This window comes from Vigna unguiculata, chromosome 4 (genome assembly GCF_037176805.1).
Source record: "Vigna unguiculata cultivar grain cowpea cultivar isolate G323 ecotype 2 chromosome 4, ASM3717680v1, whole genome shotgun sequence".
Classification (NCBI taxonomy): Eukaryota; Viridiplantae; Streptophyta; class Magnoliopsida; order Fabales; family Fabaceae; genus Vigna; species Vigna unguiculata.
The window spans coordinates 4165482-4184820 of NC_140795.1; the positions used below are offsets into that span (position 1 = coordinate 4165482).

General features: G+C 34.9%; 1 protein-coding gene and 2 pseudogenes across 2 annotated transcripts; all 3 read left to right on the forward strand.

The window, feature by feature from the left end:
* Nucleotides 1-453: 453 nt before the first annotated feature.
* Nucleotides 454-5422, forward strand: LOC114181898 (disease resistance protein Roq1-like; annotated as a pseudogene). The gene is made up of 5 exons (XR_014994178.1): nucleotides 454-1089; nucleotides 1465-2572; nucleotides 2737-3027; nucleotides 3936-4724; nucleotides 4805-5422. The product of XR_014994178.1 is annotated as a disease resistance protein Roq1-like (transcript).
* Nucleotides 5423-6869: 1447 nt separating this feature from the next.
* On the forward strand, nucleotides 6870-10935 carry LOC146886662 (disease resistance protein Roq1-like; annotated as a pseudogene).
* A 1656-nt stretch (nucleotides 10936-12591) lies between these two features.
* Nucleotides 12592-16465, forward strand: LOC114181897 (disease resistance protein Roq1-like). Its single transcript, XM_085671805.1, has 5 exons — nucleotides 12592-13177; nucleotides 13284-14397; nucleotides 14554-14844; nucleotides 14936-15730; nucleotides 15830-16465. The coding sequence occupies exons 1-5, from the start codon at nucleotides 12708-12710 to the stop codon at nucleotides 16454-16456; spliced, it is 3297 nt and encodes a 1098-aa protein (XP_085527931.1). The 5' UTR covers nucleotides 12592-12707; the 3' UTR covers nucleotides 16457-16465.
* Nucleotides 16466-19339: the final 2874 nt, after the last annotated feature.

A 19339-nucleotide genomic window follows, 5' to 3' on the forward strand; every position in this document is an offset into this window, starting at 1 on the left:
AAATAGTATAACAGTAAACATATAATCAGCTTTTAGATTACCAAAGAAAGAAAGATTGAAATTGAGAAAAACTAAAAACATTCACAATTAGTGGAAATGAATGAATAATGTAAAATATTTTTTTTTACATTACAAGAAATGTAGTTGCAAAAACTATCAAAGTGCACATATGAATATAAGTAGTAAAAACATAGTTTGAGAACATTAGGAATGGGTATGACTTAGATCAACGCAAATTAATCAAACAAATCAATTTAAACTCAACTGTTTGAATTGGATATAGAATTATCAAAGATGAAAATCAAGCGAACCAACCAAGTTAATTAATTATGTTATGTTATAATTTATAGTCTTTATAAATGAAAGTTAATAAGTCGAGCATTATTGTGTGGCTATTGTTTGCATTGACCAATATAGTGAGGCAAATCAGAAAGACCGAAACAAAGATATTTTCCAAAAATTTCACGCGCTTTAACGTACAACAGAACCCACGCTAATTACTCCTTGGCACTTCACTCTGCACTACCTTACATTTTCACTCTTCCAAATTCATGTTTATTCAAAGTTTGATTCCATTTAAAGTCCCAACACGCTAACATTTGTGACTCGAGACTTTGTTCTAATGGCAACTCCAAGTTCCCGTAGATTCACGTACGATGTGTTCCTCAGCTTTAGAGGGGAAGACACGCGTCATGGTTTCACTGGCAATCTCTACAAAGCTCTGTGTGACAGGGGAATTCACACTTTCATCGATGATGAGGATCTTCAGAGTGGAGAGGAAATCACACCAGCACTTCTGAAGGCAATTGAAGAGTCTAGGATTGCCATCGTTGTGCTCTCTCACAACTATGCTTCTTCCTCCTTCTGCTTGGATGAACTTGCAACCATCCTTCACTGCCACACCCAAGGATTGTTGGTTTTACCGCTCTTCTATAAGGTTCACCCTTCTGATGTAAGACACCACAAAGGTAGTTATGGAGAAGCATTAAATAAGCATCAGAGAAGGTTCAAAGATAAGGAAAAGTTGCAGAATTGGAAGATGGCTCTGCATCAAGTAGCCAACTTGTCTGGGTATCATTTCAAAGACGGGTACACCACCTTACCGATCTTTTTACTTCATAATGGTTAAGATCCTATTTTCTGTTTACTCTATCCTGTCAGATTCAATTTAATGATAAACCATTTTTGTGGAAAAAGTTTGTTGAATGGTTAATAGTTAGGTGAAAAAGGAGTGTTGGTATTTATTTTCTGCATATTTACATCTCTCTTGTGTGTATTAATTAGAGAGAAACATTTTCCAACGCAACGTAGAAAATTGAAGTTTATTGCTTTTCTCCCTTTTTCTGTTGTACAACTTCACAAAAACCCTTCTTCTCTGTTTTTTTTTTCTTGGTTTTAAAACTCGTTACAATTTTCTGATTTCATAACAATTTTAGCTTCACCAAACCTTTTTGTTTGAAATAGTGATGGATACGAATACAAGTTTATTGGGAGTGTTGTGGATTGGGTCTGCCACAAGATTAATCCTGGTCATTTACATGTTGCGGATTATCCAGTTGGACTAGGGTGGCCAGTGCTTGAACTAAGGAAGCTTCTAAATGTTGAATCTGATGATGGATTCCACATGATAGGGATCCATGGAATGGGAGGGTTAGGGAAAACAACACTCGCTTTAGCAATTTATAATATGATTGCTATCTGTTTTGAGGGTTCTTGTTTTCTTCAAAACGTGAGAGAGAAATCAAACAAACATGGGCTGGAACATCTCCAAAGCATCCTTCTTTCAAAAATACTTGGAGAGAAGGACATCAACTTAGCAAGTGAGCATGAAGGAATTTCAATGATACGACAAAGGTTGCAACGAAAGAAGGTTCTCTTGATTCTAGATGACGTTGACAAGTGCGAGCAGTTACGGGCACTGGCTGGAAGTCGTGATTGGTTTGGTCCCGGTAGCAGGGTCATCATCACAACTCGAGATACGCAACTGTTTGCATCTCATCAGGTCAAAAGAACATATGAGGTCAATCCATTGAATGAAAAGGATGCTCTTCAGTTGCTTACATGGAAAGCTTTCAAAACGGAACAGGTTGATCAAAGTTACATAGAGGTCTTGAATCATGCAGTGACTTGTGCTTCTGGCCTTCCATTGGCTTTGGAAGTAATAGGTTCCAACCTGTTTGCAAAAAGTCTGGAACAATGCAAATCTGCTGTCAATCAATATAAAAGAATTCCTAGCAGTCAAATCCTTGATAAACTTAAAGTAAGCTTTGATGCTCTGGAGGGAGAAGAGAAGAGTGTTTTTCTTGACATTGCCTGTTGCTTCAGAGGATACGCATTGGCAGAGGTTGAGATTATGCTTCGTGCTCTTTATGACGATTGCATGAAACATCATATTGGTGTGCTAATTGATAAATCTCTCATAAAGATTGGTTCGTCGAGTACAATTGAAATGCACGACTTAATTGAGGACATGGGTAGACAAATTGACCGGAAAGAATCATCCAAAGAGCCGGGAAAGCGCAGGAGATTATGGTTACCTAAAGATATAATTCAAGTTTTAAAGAATAACACAGTAAGTGAGACTCAGATAATTGTTTTTTTTTTCTCAAAATTGATATATTTTTCTTTTTAATCATATATCTCTATCGTAGTTATTTTATTTTTCTAGATGATTTACAATTTCTTTAGATGTGTTACATAAAAGTAGTTTATGTGTGTGCCTCTTTGCATTAACAGGGAACTAGTAGGATTGAGATTTTATGTCTTGATATCTCCGTATCTGAGAAAGAAGAAACACTGGATTGGAATGGAAACGCCTTTGGAAATATGAAAAACCTTAAAGCACTTATTATTAGAAAATTCAAAGTTTCTGGAGCTCCCAAATGTTTACCAGAAAGTTTGAGAGTACTGGAATGGCATAGATACCCTTCCAATTGTTTACCATCAAATTACGATCCGAATAAACTTGTGACGTGCAAGTTACCTAACAGTCCTTTTACGTCATTTAAATTCCCTCGCTCATCAATGGTAAGTCTATGGAATATATTCCTCACCTTGTAAATTTGTAGGCTTTTCTACACGAATAGGGTAATTCCCTTTTTTAATTATTATAGAAATAGGTAACTTTTAAAAAAAATATTCGGGTATGGGTAGTCAACTCGTACGACTTCACCAATAAGAAGTCGTATCACCTGAATACGTCTCTATTCCCTCCTACAACTTCAGTGTGTTTTTTTAATTGTTCTGAAATCTCCGTTATCACGTACGACTTCTATGTTGTATTATTCTGAAGTCACTCCCCGTGAGTATAAATGTTTTTTTGGGGTTAAATATGTTTTTGGTCCTTTCAGTGAATTTTGGAATTAGTCCATTTTGAAACTTTGAACCAATTTAGTCTTTCATCTTTCGAAATATATAGATTTAGTCCTTTTAATCAAATTTTCTTAGCTTTATTTGATGTTTCGTAGGATTGTATTTGAGTTGTTTATACTATTTAACACACTTTTGTTTGAATGTTAAGTCGAATACTATTATGAAACATGCTTGAAATGTCAAATAAATTTACTAAAATTTGATTAAAAGGACTAAATCCACGTATTTATATTTCGAGAGATAATGACGAAATTGGTCTAAAGTTTCAAAATAAACTTATTCCAAAATTATTAAGGGACCAAAAACATATTTAATCTTTTTTTTTTATGACTAAGTTTGTCAAATTTACTGAAGTTGTTTTATGGTGATAGAACTTGTTATTGGTGAAGTCGTACAGTTTGATATGACTTTTTTCCCATATCGGTAACTTTTTAAAAAGTTGCGTATTTTTGTAATTAAAAAAAAAAGAATTATCTCATTTGTGTAAAAAAGTCAAATTTGTAAATACATTTCCAATTTATTCATTATGTTCTTATTTTTTTTTTCATTATTTTCTTTTGCAGAAGTTAGAGAATCTAACCGAATTGAATTTTGACAACTGCCAACTTTTAACAAGGATGCCTGACGTATCAGATTTCCCAAATTTGGAGAAACTTTCCTTTGAGCGGTGTAACCGTTTAATTGCACTTGACGACTCAATTGGTTTTCTGAACAAACTTACATTATTGAAAGCTCAAAGGTGCACGAAGCTTAGGAGATTTCCACCTCTCAACTTGCCCTCTCTTGAAATTCTTGAACTTTCTTTTTGTTTAAGTCTTGAGAATTTTCCAGAAATATTAGGAAAGACGGGAAAAATAAAGAAACTTCGTTTGGTTAGACTTCCCATGATAAAAGAGTTGCCAGTTTCATTTCAAAATCTTACTGGACTCCAAGAGTTACGCATTAATGATTTTGATCAGTTAAATAGCAGTGTCTTGACACCTGAATTGACTCATTTTATGGTTGTTGGATGCAAGGAGTGGAAATGGGTAAATTCAAAAGATGGTGAAGGAGTCGGCTCAACGGTAGCTTCAAATCTACTTTCGTGTTGCTTTTTCAGTTGCAACCTGAATGATGATTTTTTTTCAGCAGGTTTCATGCAGTTGACCAAAGTGATGCGTTTAATCCTATGGGAAGCTAATATCACATTCCTTCCTGAGTGCATCAAAGAATTTAACCACCTGAATGATGTTGATGTGAGTTTTTGCGAGCGTCTAAAGGAAATTAGAGGGATTCCACCAAACTTGAGAAAGTTCAGGGCGTTAGAATGTAGATCATTGACTTCCTCAAGTTCAAGCATGTTCTTCAATCAGGTTTTTGTCTTGTTTTTAATGAATTTGATTTGATAATCTATAGTTCATTTAATGAATTTTCAATGAACTGTGGCTTGCAGCAACTTCACGAGGCTGGAAAGACTGATTTTGTGCTTCCAGGAGGAAGTATTCCCGAGTGGTTGGATAAAGAAAGCAGGGGACCTTCAATTTCTTTCTGGTTTCGTAATCAATTCCCTCCCAAAGTCCTTTGTTTCCTTATTGCATCTGTACGGGATGATACCCATTTTTACTTCCTTAGACCCGTGGTGTTAATCAACGGCAAAGTTCAACAATATAAAGCTGGTTATTATACGGATGTGATAATGGCGGAATTGGATCATATGCAGCTCTTTGATCTGCATGTGTTACCGTTCCATGAAGATCTGATTAAAATGGCTTCAGAAAAGGAGTGGAAGCATGTGGAGATTACATACCAAGGTTTGTTTGATACCTCACTCATCAAAGCAATGGGAATCCATGTAGTCAAATCGGAAAGAAGGGGCATGGAGGACATTAGATATGATGATCCTTACACCACCACAAAAGTGTGCCCATGAAACTTCTTTATAACTTTTCTTCCTTTCTTTTTTCGCTCTTTCTTAGTTCTTCTCATTTTATTTATAAGTCTCATGGCCTATCCAACCCAAGTATGACAACTTTCTTTGGGTTTATATTGTATAAAATATGTTTGAAATCAATTAACATTGTTGATCCATTTGGATTTTGTAAATCTTTCATCACCTTGTGTTTTCAATCATTCAGGTTTTAGCTTTTTTCTTACCACTACAAAAAAATGTCTCATTAGTAACTAATTTTAGTGACTAGAAATTGTTGGTCACTATAATAACTAATTTAGAGACCAATTTACAAAGTAAAAAATTATTGGTTACTAAAATAGTTACTATTATGAATAAAAAATTATAATTGGTCACTAAATTGGTTTTTAAAATTAGCTACTTAGGTTTTGACTACCAAAATGACTTAGTTACTAAGTTGGTCTCTAATTAATTACTGACCAATTTAGTGACCAATTATAATTTTTTATTAACTTAAATACCTTTTTCGTCCTCATTTTCATTCTCGTAGTGTTTGTTGCGGATGGTCCTCATTTTGACAAAATGTTTAAAATGGTCCTCATTTTTACCGAATGTTTAAAATGGTCCTTATTTTCCCAATTCGTGTTTTATTTGGTCTTTTTTGTAACGCCGTTTAAATCATTAACGGAGCATTGTACATGTGGCACTGTTTGTATTAGGGTGTGTTACGTGTACTGTATAAGTGTGGTAATTAGATATTTGGGGATAAATAAGTGAGCTAGGGTTTTGGTAAGGAATGTTTGGGCATTTGGTGAGTTTTGGCAATCTTGTTCCTCCATTCCCAATTGGTGTTGCCGCAATCTTCTTCTTCCTGCAATCCCATTATATAGGTATGTTACGGTCCTAATATTCTTCCTTTACCTCTGGTTGTAATCGTTGGAGGCAACCGTGTTATATCACTTCGTGCACTGTTGATGGTTCAACGAGAAATGGATTAATCCCGATTTGTAGTTGCGGAGAGATGACAACTTTGAGGATGACAAGAACTCCAAAGAATATTGGTAGAAAATTTTGGGTACAATCTGTTTTTATGTTTGTGTTAATAATAAATTGGTTTTAATTTTTGGTTTATTGATTTACAGAGTGGTGATTCCAATAATGTGAGTTGCAACTTTTTCAAATGGTGGTGTTGATGAAAAGGATGTCATCATCATGACACAAATGAGGCAGATTAATGATTTGGAGAAGTCATTGAAGGTTGCTGAGAAGAGACTGCAATTAGTAATAGGGTTCACTTGTGTTGTTATTGTATTATTCGTACTGTTATTGTGTGTAATCTTTTAAAGTCCAATATGTTTTGTACTATTGTTAAATGAAGAAATGAATTAGTTTGATTATGTTGATATTAGTTCCAACATGTTCAAAATGACATCTTAATCTGAGCATTGAAGTAAGTGATTTTGATCTAAGCTTGGAAAAAATTAAATTGATCTAAGTCTGGAAGAAGTTAAATTCATAACATTAATTCATCCTCATCAAAATGCACTACATCAATGATTGGTATGAAGTCCTCAGCATTGACATTGATGAAATTCATTATTGTAATAGCATGGCAGCAAGGGATAGCAGTCAGAAGCCATTTCCTACAGCTGCAATGTTGAGCATCCACATTCACTGTGCTTCTAGCAGCCTTCCACATGAGTCTCTTTTTTCTGAAATTTGCATACAGATGCCTCATGCAAAACCTGTGCTCAGCAGTGGGTAATAGGTCCTGAATGGTAGACACTAATCCCTGTGCAATGATAAGATTATTAGTACTTACAACATTAAACAAAAATTAATAAATTGAACATATATTAAACATACCTTTTGTTGGTCAGACATAAAGGTCATTGTCCCACACACGTCAATACCTCCAAGATGACTATTAAGCAATCCCAAGAACCATATCCAAGTTTCTTTGTTTTCAACTTCCACAACAGCATACGCTAAGGGCAGTAACTGATCATTAGCATCTCTACCCACAGCACTCAACAACTCACCTCCGTATTTTTCTTTTAAAAAAACAACTATGATGGAAGTAATTTAGAAACCATACAGAACATCACAACAATCGAAAGACAAACAAACCCCAACAACCCTAACCCACGAGCAAACACAACCCAGAAAATCCTAAACCCACTTACCTCGTTGATGATGATTAACTGGAGAATTGAAATGAAGAGCGCAACTGCAATCCAACTATGAAATGACAAGTAGTAGCTGCTTCCTCTGCAAATCCGAGCTCAAGAAAGACAAAGATGAAGAAATTTTCCTAATTGCAAGATTTCCCTTAAATGAAAAAATTAACGTTAATGATTTAAACGGCGTTACAGAAAATGACCAAATAAAACACAAATTGCGAAAATGAGGACCATTTTAAACATTCGGCAGAAATGAGGATCATTTTAAACATTCTACCAAGATGAGGACCATTCGCAACAAACACTACGAAAATGAGGATCAAAAAAGTATTTAAGCATTTTTTATTTATTGGTAGTGTTGTGGACCAGGTCTGCCAAAAGATTAATCCTGCTCGTTTGCGGATTACACTATTGGACTAGGGCCACAAGTGAAGCTTCTAAATGTTGAATCTGGTGATGGATTCCACATGATAGGGATCCATGGAATGGGCGATGTAGGAAAAACAACACTCGCTTTAGCACTTTATAATTTGATGCAAGTTACGTGGAGGTCTTGAATCATGCAGTAACTTATGCTTCTGGCCTTCCATTGGCTTTGGATGTAATAGGCTCCAACTTGGCTGGAAAAAGTGTAGAAAAATGGAAATCTGCTGTCAATCAATATAAAAGAATTCCTAATAATCAAATCATAGAGATACTTAAAGTAAGCTTTGAGGCTCTGGATAGAGAAGAGAAGACTGTTTTTCTTGATATTGCTTGTTGCTTCAAAGGATATACATTAACAGAGGTAGAAGATATTCTTGTAGCTATTAATGATGACTGCATGAAACATCATATTAGTGTGTTGGTTGATAAATCTCTCATAAGGATTGGTTGGTGGAGTAGAGTTGAAATACACGACCTGATTGAGGAAATGGGTAGACAAATTGACCAGAATCACCTTAAGGATCAGGAAAGCGCAGGAGAATATCATTACCTAAAGATATATTTGAAGTTTTAAAGGGGAACACAGTAAGTGAAACTCATGGATGATGAGTTTTGTTTCTCAAATTGATATATTTTTCTTTTTAATCATATATCTCTATCCTACTTATTTTTTTCTAGATGATTTGCAATTTATCTGGATTTGTTGCATAAAATCAGTTGATATGTGTGCTTCTTTGCATTAACAGGGAACTAGCATGATTGAGATCCCATGTCTTCATATTTCGATGTATAAGGAAGCAGAAAGACTGGATTGGGATGGAAACGCCTTTGGAAAAATGAAAAACCTTAAAGCACTTATTATTAGAAATAGCGAAATTTTTGGAGCTCCTAAATGTTTACCAGAAAGTTTGAGAGTACTAGAATGGCATGGATACCCTTCCAATCATTTACCATCAAATTTTCATCCAAACAAACCCGTCATCTGCAAGTTAACTAACAGTAGCTTTACGTCATTTAAATTCCCTGGCTCATCAAAGGCAAGTCTAAGGAATATATTCCTCACCTTGTAAATTTGTGGGCTTTTTTACACGAATTGGGTAATTCCCTTTTTTAATTATTATAGAAATAGGTAACTTTTAAAAAAAATATACGGGTATAAGTAATCGACTCGCACGACTTCACCGATAAGAAGTCGTATCACCTGAATATGAACTAAAGTTTCTATTGCCTCCTATAATTTTAGTGTTTTTTTAATTGTTCTGAAATCTCTATATCTCGTACGACTTCTATGTTGTATTATTCTGAAGTCTCTCCCCGTGAGTATAAATGTTTTTTTATAACTCTAAGTTTTTCTGATTTCCTGAAGTTGTTTTATGGTGATAGGACTTCTTATTGGTGAAGTAGTACAGTTTGGTATGACTTTCCCATATTGGTAAACTTTTTAAAAAGTTGCGTATTTTCGTAATTAAAAAAAGGAATTATCTCATTTGTGGAAAAAAGCCAAATTTGTAAATACAGTTCCAATTTATTCATTATGTTCTTATTTCTTTTTCCCATTATTTTCTTTGCAAAAGTTCGAGAATCTAACCGCATTGAATTTTGACTACTGTCAACTTTTAACACGGATGCCTGACTTATCGGATCTCCCAAATTTGGAGAAACTTTCCTTTGAGCGGTGTAACAGTTGAATTGCACTTGACGGCTCAATTGGTTTTCTGAACAAACTTAAAATATTGAAAGCTGAAAGTTGCACGAAGCTTAGGAGATTTCCACTTCTCAACTTGCCCTCTCTTGAAATTTTTGAACTTTCATGTTGTTACAGTCTTGATAATTTTCCAGAAATATTACGAGAGATGGGAAACATAAGGGAACTTCATTTGAAAGAACTTCCCATGATAAAAGAGTTGCCAGTTTCATTTCAAAATCTTACTGGACTCCAAGATTTATGCATTGATGATTTTGATCAGTCAAATAGCAGTGTCTTGACGCCTGAATTGACTGATTTTATGGTTGATGGATGCAAAGAGTGGAAATGGGTAAATTCAAAAGATGGTGAAGAAGTGGGCTCAACGGTACCTTCAAATCTACGTTCAGGTTGCTTTTTCAGTTGCCTGAATGATGATTTTATTTTTTCAGCAGGTTTCACGCAGTTGACCAAAGTGACGTGTTTAATCCTATGGAAAGCTAATATCACATTCCTTACTGAATGCATCAAAGAATTTCACCGCATGAATGAACTTGACGTGAGTTATTGCAAGCGTCTACAGGAAATTAGAGGGCTTCCACCAAACTTGAGAATATTCAGGACGATAAAGTGTACATCATTGAGTTCCTCGGGTTCCAGCATGTTGTTAAATCAGGTTTTTGTCTTGTTTTTAATGAATTTGATTTGATAACATATTGTTGATTTACTGAATTGTTGATGAATTGTGACTAGCAGCAACTTCACGAGGCTAGAGAGAATGATTTTATCTTTCCAGGAGGAAGTATCCCAAACTGGTTCGATAAACAAAGTCGGGGACCTTCAATCTCTTTCTGGTTTCGTAATAAATTCCCTGCTAAATTTCTGTCTTCTTATCGCACCTATACTGGATGGTTCCAATGTACAATTGCTAAGACCAGTGGTGTTAATCAACGGCAAAGTTCAACAATATTTTTTTGGATCATACGTATGTGACAATGGTGGAATCGGATTATATACATCTGTTTGATCTACGAGTGTTACCTTTCCAAGATGATCTGATGGAAATGCCTTTAGAAGAAGAGTGGAAGCATGTGGAGGTTACGTATCAAGGTTTGTTTGATACCTCACTCATCAAAGCAATGGAAATCCATGCAGTGAAAGACGAAAGTAGGAGCATGGAGGACATTCGATATGATGATCCTTACACCACCACAAAAGTGTCCCCATGCAACTTCTTTATAACTCTCTTTCCTTTCTTTTTTTGCTTTTTCTTAGCTCTCATGTCCTACCCAACCCAAGAATGACAAGTCTATTTGGGTTTACATTGTAAAACATATATTTCAAATCAATTAGCATTGATTCATCCATTTGGATTTCATAAATTGTTCATGACTTCGTGCGTTCAATCTTTCAGGTTTTAGCCTTTTTTTTATATATTTTTCTAGTTTAGTTATATAAATTCATAATTTTTCTTGTCCGCCAAAACTTAATTTTTAAAGTTCATGACACTTTAATGTTATGCATAAAATTTTCCAAGATGTATTATTTTTATTAGTCCAGTAGTGGTGTACTTATCTTTTAAATGATAACAATTTGCATTGTAACTCTTTGAAACGTGACATGAAATGGAGATAGTTTTCTCTAAACTTGAAAAACATATTTTAATTAAAAATGAGTGAATTACTTATAATGAGTAATGTTCTAGTAAGTAATTGGAGTAACTTATAAGTTATTTTTACTAGTTCTATAAACTATGAAAGTAAAAGCTTTAATAATATATTGGAGTTTTATACCTTTCTACCATAAGGGATCCTCCTTCTCAATGTTATTTGCCATTAAAATGTATCTAGGTTTAAATTTAATTATAGATAAGCTCCAATACAATATTAGGGTGCAGGAAGCAAAAACGTCCATGTAACTGTGGATTATGATTAGGTTAGGCCGAAAGTAGACTGACAAATGTAGATTTGGGTTTTTCTTCTTGCATTCCTAAATTTGACTGTGAACACTATTATGTCTTTAAAAAAATATAAATTATAAATTAAATATGTTTGTAGTTGACATTTTCAATAATGAAATTCGATACTTCGATTTCTGAAAGATAGTACCTTTAATTTTTTAGAGTCGGTGATACCGATTTCTGAAAGTCGATAACTACATATCAAAAGGATAGCAATGGAATTATAAAAAATTTGAAGGTGTAGAAAGAAACATTGAGGGTGTAGGAAGAAAAATCTTTTGGGTTTTACTTCATGCATCAAATCAATTATCTTCATGCACTCCATTATGTTTTTTGAAAAGTATTTTTGGAAACAGGAGTGAATGAGTGTTTTTTGGAAAAGTAAGTCCGGAAAAATATTTGTGGAATTGATTTAGTATATTCAGGAAAATAAAATCCAGAATAATGGAATGCAGGTTGAAATTTAATGGGAGTGCAAAATTCTAGGATCAAAATTTGAAATCAAGACAAACTACTTTTTTTTTTTCAAATATTATGTAATAAATTTAGTTTTAAATTGATAGAAAATTAATTATAAAAATAGTATAACAGTAAACATATAATCAGCTTTTAGATTTCCCAAGAAAGAAAGATTGAAATTGAGAAAAACTAAAAAACATTTACAATTAGTGAAAATGAATGAATAATGTTTTTTTTTACATTACAAGAAATGTAGTTGCAAAAACTATCAAAGTGCACATATGAATGTAAGTAGTAAAAACAATAGTTTGAGATCATTAGGAATGGGTATGACTTAGATCAACGCAAATTAATCAAACTAATCAATTTAAACTCAACTGTTTGAATTGGATATAGAATTATCAAAGGTGAAAATCAAGCAAACCAACCAAGTTAATTAATTATGTTATTTTATAATTTATAGTCTTTATAAATGAAAGTTAATAAGTCGAGCATTATTGTGTGGCTATTGTTCGCATTGACCGATATAGGGAGGCAAATCAGAAAGACCGAAACAAAAGATATTTTCCAAAAATTTCACGCGCTTTAACGTACTACAGAACCCACGCTAATTACTCTTTGGCACTCCACTCTGCATTACCTTACATTTCACTCTTCCAATTTCATGTTTATTCAAAGTTTGATTCCATTTACAGTCCCAACACGCTAACAATTGCCACTCGAGACTTTGTTCTAATGGCAACTCCAAGTTCCCGTAGATTCACGTATGATGTGTTCCTCAGCTTTAGAGGGGAAGACACGCGTTATGGTTTCACTGGTAATCTCTACAAAACTCTGTGTGACAGGGGAATTCACACTTTCATCGATGATGAGGAGCTTCAGAGTGGAGAGGAAATCACAGCAGCACTTGTGAAGGCAATTGAAGAGTCTAGGATTGCCATCGTTGTGCTCTCTCACAACTATGCTTCTTCCTCCTTCTGCTTGGATGAACTTGCAACCATCCTTCACTGCCAGAGGAAAGGGCTGTTGGTTATACCAGTGTTTTATAAGGTGGATCCTTCTTATGTAAGACATCAGAAAGGTAGCTATGAAGAAGCATTGGCTAAGCATCAAAAGAGGTTCAAAGCGCAGAAGGAGAAGTTACATAAATGGAAGATGGCTCTGCGTCAGGTTGCTGACTTCTCTGGCTATCACTTCAAAGATGGGTACCCACCTTACCAATCTTTTTAATTTATTGAAAATTAGTACACTATCAAGATATGGGTTCAATGCTTCTAGTTTAAATTAATAAATCTTTAATTTTGGGAACAGAGATGAATACCAGTACGAGTTTATTGGGAGGATTGTTGAACGGGTTTGTAGGGAGATTAATCGTGCTCCTTTATATGTTGCGAATTACCCAGTTGGCCTACTGTCACAGGTGCTGAAAGTCAAGAAACTTTTGGATGTTGGATCTGATGATGTTGTCCACATGATAGGGATCCATGGAATGGGTGGGTTAGGAAAAACAACACTTTCTGTAGCAGTGTATAATTTGATTGCTGATGATTTTGATAGTTCATGTTTTCTTCAAAATGTAAGAGAAGAATCAAATAAACACGGGTTAAAACAACTCCAGACCATCCTTCTTTCAGAAATACTTGGAGAGAAGGACATCAACTTAGCAAGTGCGCAAAGAGGAATTTCAGTGCTACAACAAAGGCTTCATAGAAAGAAAGTTCTCTTGATTCTTGATGATGTTGACAACATAAAGCAGTTACAAGCATTTGCTGGAAGATCTGATTGGTTTGGTCCCGGAAGCAGAGTTATCATTACCACTCGGGACGAACAACTGCTAAAATCTCATGAGATCGAAAGAACTTATGAGGTGGAGGAATTGAATAAGAATGATTCTCTTCAATTGCTTATATGGAATGCTTTCAAAAGGGAAAAATTTGACCCAAGTTACGAGGACGTGTTGAAACGTGTAGTAACTTATGCTTCTGGTCTTCCATTGGCTTTAGAAGTAATAGGTTCCAACTTGGTTGGAAAAAGTGTAGAAGAATGGGAGTCTGCGATTGAACATTACAAAAGAATTCCTAACGGCGAAATCGTAAAGATACTTAAAGTAAGCTTTGATGCTTTGGGGGAAGAAGAAAAAAATGTCTTTCTAGACATCGCTTGTTGCTTCAAAGGGAGTAGTTTGAAAGAAGTTGAACATATGCTTCGTGTTCTTTATGATAACAACATGAAACATCATATTGGGGTGTTGGTGGAAAAATCTCTCATAAAGGTTTGGCATGGAAGGCTTAGTGTAATTGAAATGCACGACTTGATTGAGGACATGGGTAGGCAAATTGACCTGCAAGAGTCACCCAAAGAGCTAAGGAAGCGCAGAAGATTATGGATAAGGAAAGACATCATTCGTGTTTTAAAAGACAACACAGTAAGTAAGCTGTATCAATGATTGATATGCTTTCTTATCTTGATTCAATATTTTTGTCATCTGTTATCATCGTATGTTATTTTTTCTTAACAATTTGCAAAGTTCTCTTAACCCGTGAATTTTGTTGATTCGTGAATGTGACTTTTGCATTAACAGGGAACTAGCGAAACTGAAATCCTATGCCTGGATTTGTCTATATCTGAGAAAGAAGAAACGCTAGAATGGAATGCCAACGCCTTCAGGAGGATGAAAAACCTTAAAATACTTATCATTAGAAATGGGAAATTTTCCAAAGGTCCAAATTATTTTCCAGAAAGTTTGAGAGTACTGGAATGGCATGGATACCCTTCCAATTGTTTACCATCAAATTTTCATCCAAACAAACTCGTCATCTGCAAGTTAACTGACAGTAGCTTTACGTCATTTGGGTTCCATGGCTGGTTGAAGGCAAGTTTAAAGAGTGTTTTCCTCATCTTGTAAATTATTAAAAAAACATAAATATCTTAAATTTTTTTCTCTTTATTTTCTTTGCATGCAGAAGTTCGAGAATCTAACTGTCTTGAATTTGGACCGGTGCAAATTTTTAACACAGACACCCGATATGTCTGATCTCGGAAATTTGGAGGAAGTTTCATTTAAAGAGTGTGAGAGTTTAGTTTCAGTTCACGACTCAATTGGTTTTATGAGTAAACTTAAAATATTGAATGCGGAAGGTTGCATCAAGCTTATGAGTTTTCCACCTCTCAACTTGCCCACTCTTGAAAGACTAGAACTTTCATATTGTTCCAATCTCGAGAAATTTCCAGAAATACTAGGAAAGATGGGAAACATAAGGGTACTTGAATTGGAGGAGCTTCCCATTAAAGAATTGCCACCTTCGTTTCAAAATCTTATTGGTCTCGAAGACTTAACCTTGTCATGTGAAATTGTTCACTTACCGAGTAGCATTGCCACGATGCCTAACTTGTTTGTTTTTAGTGTTACTAATTGCAAGGGGTGGCAATGGGTAAAGTCAGAAGATGGTGAAGATAACGTTGGCTCAATGGTTCCTTCAAAGGTGGATTGGTTTTCGGCCTTGTCTTGCAACCTGGATGATGACTTCTTTTCAGCAGGTTTCATGCAGTTGGCACATGTGCGTAGTTTATTTCTTCGGGAAAATAATTTCAAACACCTTCCTGAATGCATCAAAGAATTTCACAACCTCTGCACTCTTGATGTGAGTCATTGCAAGCATCTTCAGGAAATTAGAGGGTTTCCACCAAAATTAGAACTTTTCAAGGCAATAAACTGTATATCCTTGACTTCCTCCAGCTTAAGCATGTTGCTAAATAAGGTCTTGTCTTGCTTTTGAATTTTTTGATTGAGAATACGTAGTGCTCTTAATGTTGGTAAGCTAATGATCAGTTATTTATGAATTATGTATGACTAACAGCAACTGCACGAGGCTCGAAGAACTGAGTTCTGGTTTCCAGGAACAAGTTTTCCAGAGTGGGTTAATCTTCATAGCAGTGGACCTTCATGTTCTTTCTGGTTTCGTAATAAGTTTCCTGCCAAAGTTCTTTCTCTTCTTATTGCGCCTGTGGGTGATAAAGATGAGTTTGGTTTCATTAGACCTATGGTGTTCATTAATGGCAAAGTTCAAGAATCACGAGCCTTTTATTTTAAGGAAATAGAGAGGATGTTTGAATTCGATCAAACATACCTCTTTGATCTACGAAAGCTACCTATCTATAGTAATTTGTTTGAACTACCTTTAGAAAATGAATGGAAGCATGTGAAGGTTACATATGAAGGTGTGATAGAGACCTCAATTGTTAAAGCAACAGGAATCCATGTATTCAAAGAGGAAAACAGCATCATGGAAGACATTCGGTTTGATGATCCTTATACCAACATGAAATTAGACAAAGATCTCAACGCTTCTCAATCACAAAACCACTTGTTAAGAAGCATAGGTTTATTCACATGCAAATTTTTCATAGGCTTTCTTCTTTTTGTTTTCGTGCTTCTATTTTTTACTTTATTTACAAGCCTCAGCACCAACCCAACTAGGGTATGAGTGGGATATTTCCATATATATATATATATATATATATATATATATATATATATATATATATATATATATATATATATATATATATATATATATATATATATATATATATATATTTTAAACGCAAACCATTTAATAATGATCGCTTTGATTGTCACAAATCCAATTTGTTCCATCTTGAGCTTGATCATGTATGTATGTCTGTTCATGATTTTAGGCACTTTCAACCTTTCAAGCTTTTATATTTCTACAGTTGTTTTCTGATTTCTAAATTATTTATTATAATATTATATGTAAAACAAAACTTACCTATACATCTTAAATATATTAAAACTCAGAGGATTTATATTTGTCTAGAACCGTATTATAATAATAATAATAATAATAATAAATATGTACGTGTAAAAACAAAACTTATATTGGATTTATCCAATATGAGACTTTGACTCACATTTGAACTATTCCCAATAACTTACCTGTACATCTTAAATATATTAAATATTTGTCTAGAACCGTATTATAATAATAAAAAATATGTACGTGTATTCTTTCATGTCATTCTATATGTTGTTTTAGGAACCTTCTAATGTATGCTTTATGAAGTTGAGATTGTTGGAAAACAGAGTATCGTATAAAAGATAGTTCTGCTTCCTTCCTTAAGTTGGTACCTTAAAAGGAGTTGTTTCCTTTGCTTCAACTTCAATATTTTTCCTACGTATCCCAATCTTTAATATGTGGGCTTCAATCACAAGGATTGGATGCAATGTTCGTCTTGTTCCTCTTCCACATGTCATGGGTAGTTGCATTTAATAGTGTTGGTAGAATTAAATGTTTTACGAGATTGCAAATGCTAGGAGTGTTTCTAGCAATGATTAAGACATACAATATAGTTCATTAATTGTGGTCTTGGTGGTAGTTATATTTAATGCATGTAGTTTAAGGGCCATGTTTAAGGGCCAATAAATAGTTCATGTACTCTGCTTATTGTAAAATACCACAATTCATCATATAGAGAGTATTTTATACAGAAAGACTCAATTGTCAACGAATTGCATCAGAGCTAAAAGGCCTAAGTGTCTAAGTGCTTAAGAAAAAAAGTTAGTGTTTGAGAGCTAGAAAGTTTGAACGAGATGGCCAACCTTGCGAATAGTATGCCCTTGCCTAAGTTGTCAAAAGGCGTCAACTATGACAACTAGAGTCTGCAGATGAAGGCCCTCCTTGGTTCTGAAGAAGTATGTGAAGTACTTGAGAATGTGCACCAAGAACTAGTAGACATTGAAGACCAGAAGATTGCCTAACTTGCTGTGTTGAGAGCAACATGAGTGAAGGACAAAACAACTTTGTATGTGTTGTACCGAGTTGTCGATGAGTCTAGCTTTGACAAGATAGCAAATGCTAAATCTTTAAAAGAATCATGGGTTATATTGAAGAAGGCTTATTAAAGGAATAATCGTGTAAAGCAAGTTAGACTTCAAACTCTTAGAGTCGAGCTTGAAAACATGAGGATGAAAGAGACCGAAAAAGTTTCTGAGTACGTCTCTTGTGTTGAGTTTGGGTTGATGTCTTTATAATTCTAGAAAGGTAGTTCAATAAGGTTATAAATAAATTTTTAGTCACAACCATTTATTTTTGTTAGTTATGTGTCAATATATGCATAAACATATGTGTACCGTATGACCGATCAACATCCCCAACCAAACCCTCGGTTAGGCGGCCTAAGGATAAGCGGCCAAAGGCTTCCCGCTACAAGCGAATATTCCTGCGGGTTGTTGATGTGACAATTTCTCTGGAGTACCTTTTAGGAGGCGCACAACCCGACCGTCCATAGTTCGCTCGCAACACCTGAGTAACCGAGCGGCCACGTCGATGATGATCCAATCTATCAGTGGAATTTTGTCGCCATAATCTAAATATGTGGCCTTCAACAGCACGCACAGGTCCATCGGTTGGGCGGGCGTATTAGAATCAGATAATTGCAAATTAAAGTAAAACATGTCAGTAATCAAGTTTAAAAAACAATTGGGTCGTGATTAAGAAAACCCTAATCACGGGCCCATGTCAAAAATTATAAATAGGAGCCCAAGGTAAGTTGGTAAGGACTTTTACTTCGCATTTATTACAGCTTTAATTGCATTCACTCGAACAGACTTGAACTGACTTAAGCATCACAATCTTATTGACAGGTACCCCGATCGTCTAGATAGCCGAACCAGAGAGAAAGAAAGGAAACCGCACAAGAAAAACTACAACAGGGAGAAAGAAGACAAATTGAATGTTTTAGATAAGCATTACGAAACAATATGTGTGTATTATTTTGTCCAACAATATGTGTGATAAGCACGGGAATCCATCACCCGATTCAACATTTAGAAGTTTCCTCGGTTCTAGCACTTCTGGCGCTAGTCCATCTAATCTAGGTAATTCACAACATGTAAACGAGCATGATTAATCTTGTGGCAGACCCAGTCCACAATATTCTCTATAAACTTGTATTCGTATCCATCACTATTTTAAACAAAAAAAGTTTAATGAAGATAAAATTGTAATGAAATCAGAAAATTGTAAAGAGTTGTAAAACTAGAGAAAAAAAAGAAGAAGAAGAAACGATTTTTTGTAAGGGTGGCAATACGGGCTGACCTTGACCTGTTTAGGCCCACCACACACTTGGCCTACAAAATGCGGGCCTGCCCGGCAAAGGTTCTGACTTGCAGGCCTGTCTTTTTTTTTTTTTTGTATAATTACTCGTATAGTATCCAGTTTGGTGCTGGTGTGTTAAATTGGTACCCGGTTTAAAAAAAGTGTCAATTGCGTACCCAAATTAGTTTAAGTGCATCAATTGAGTCCATTTAAGTTGACGCCGTTAGAAAGGTTAACGTTGACCGATAC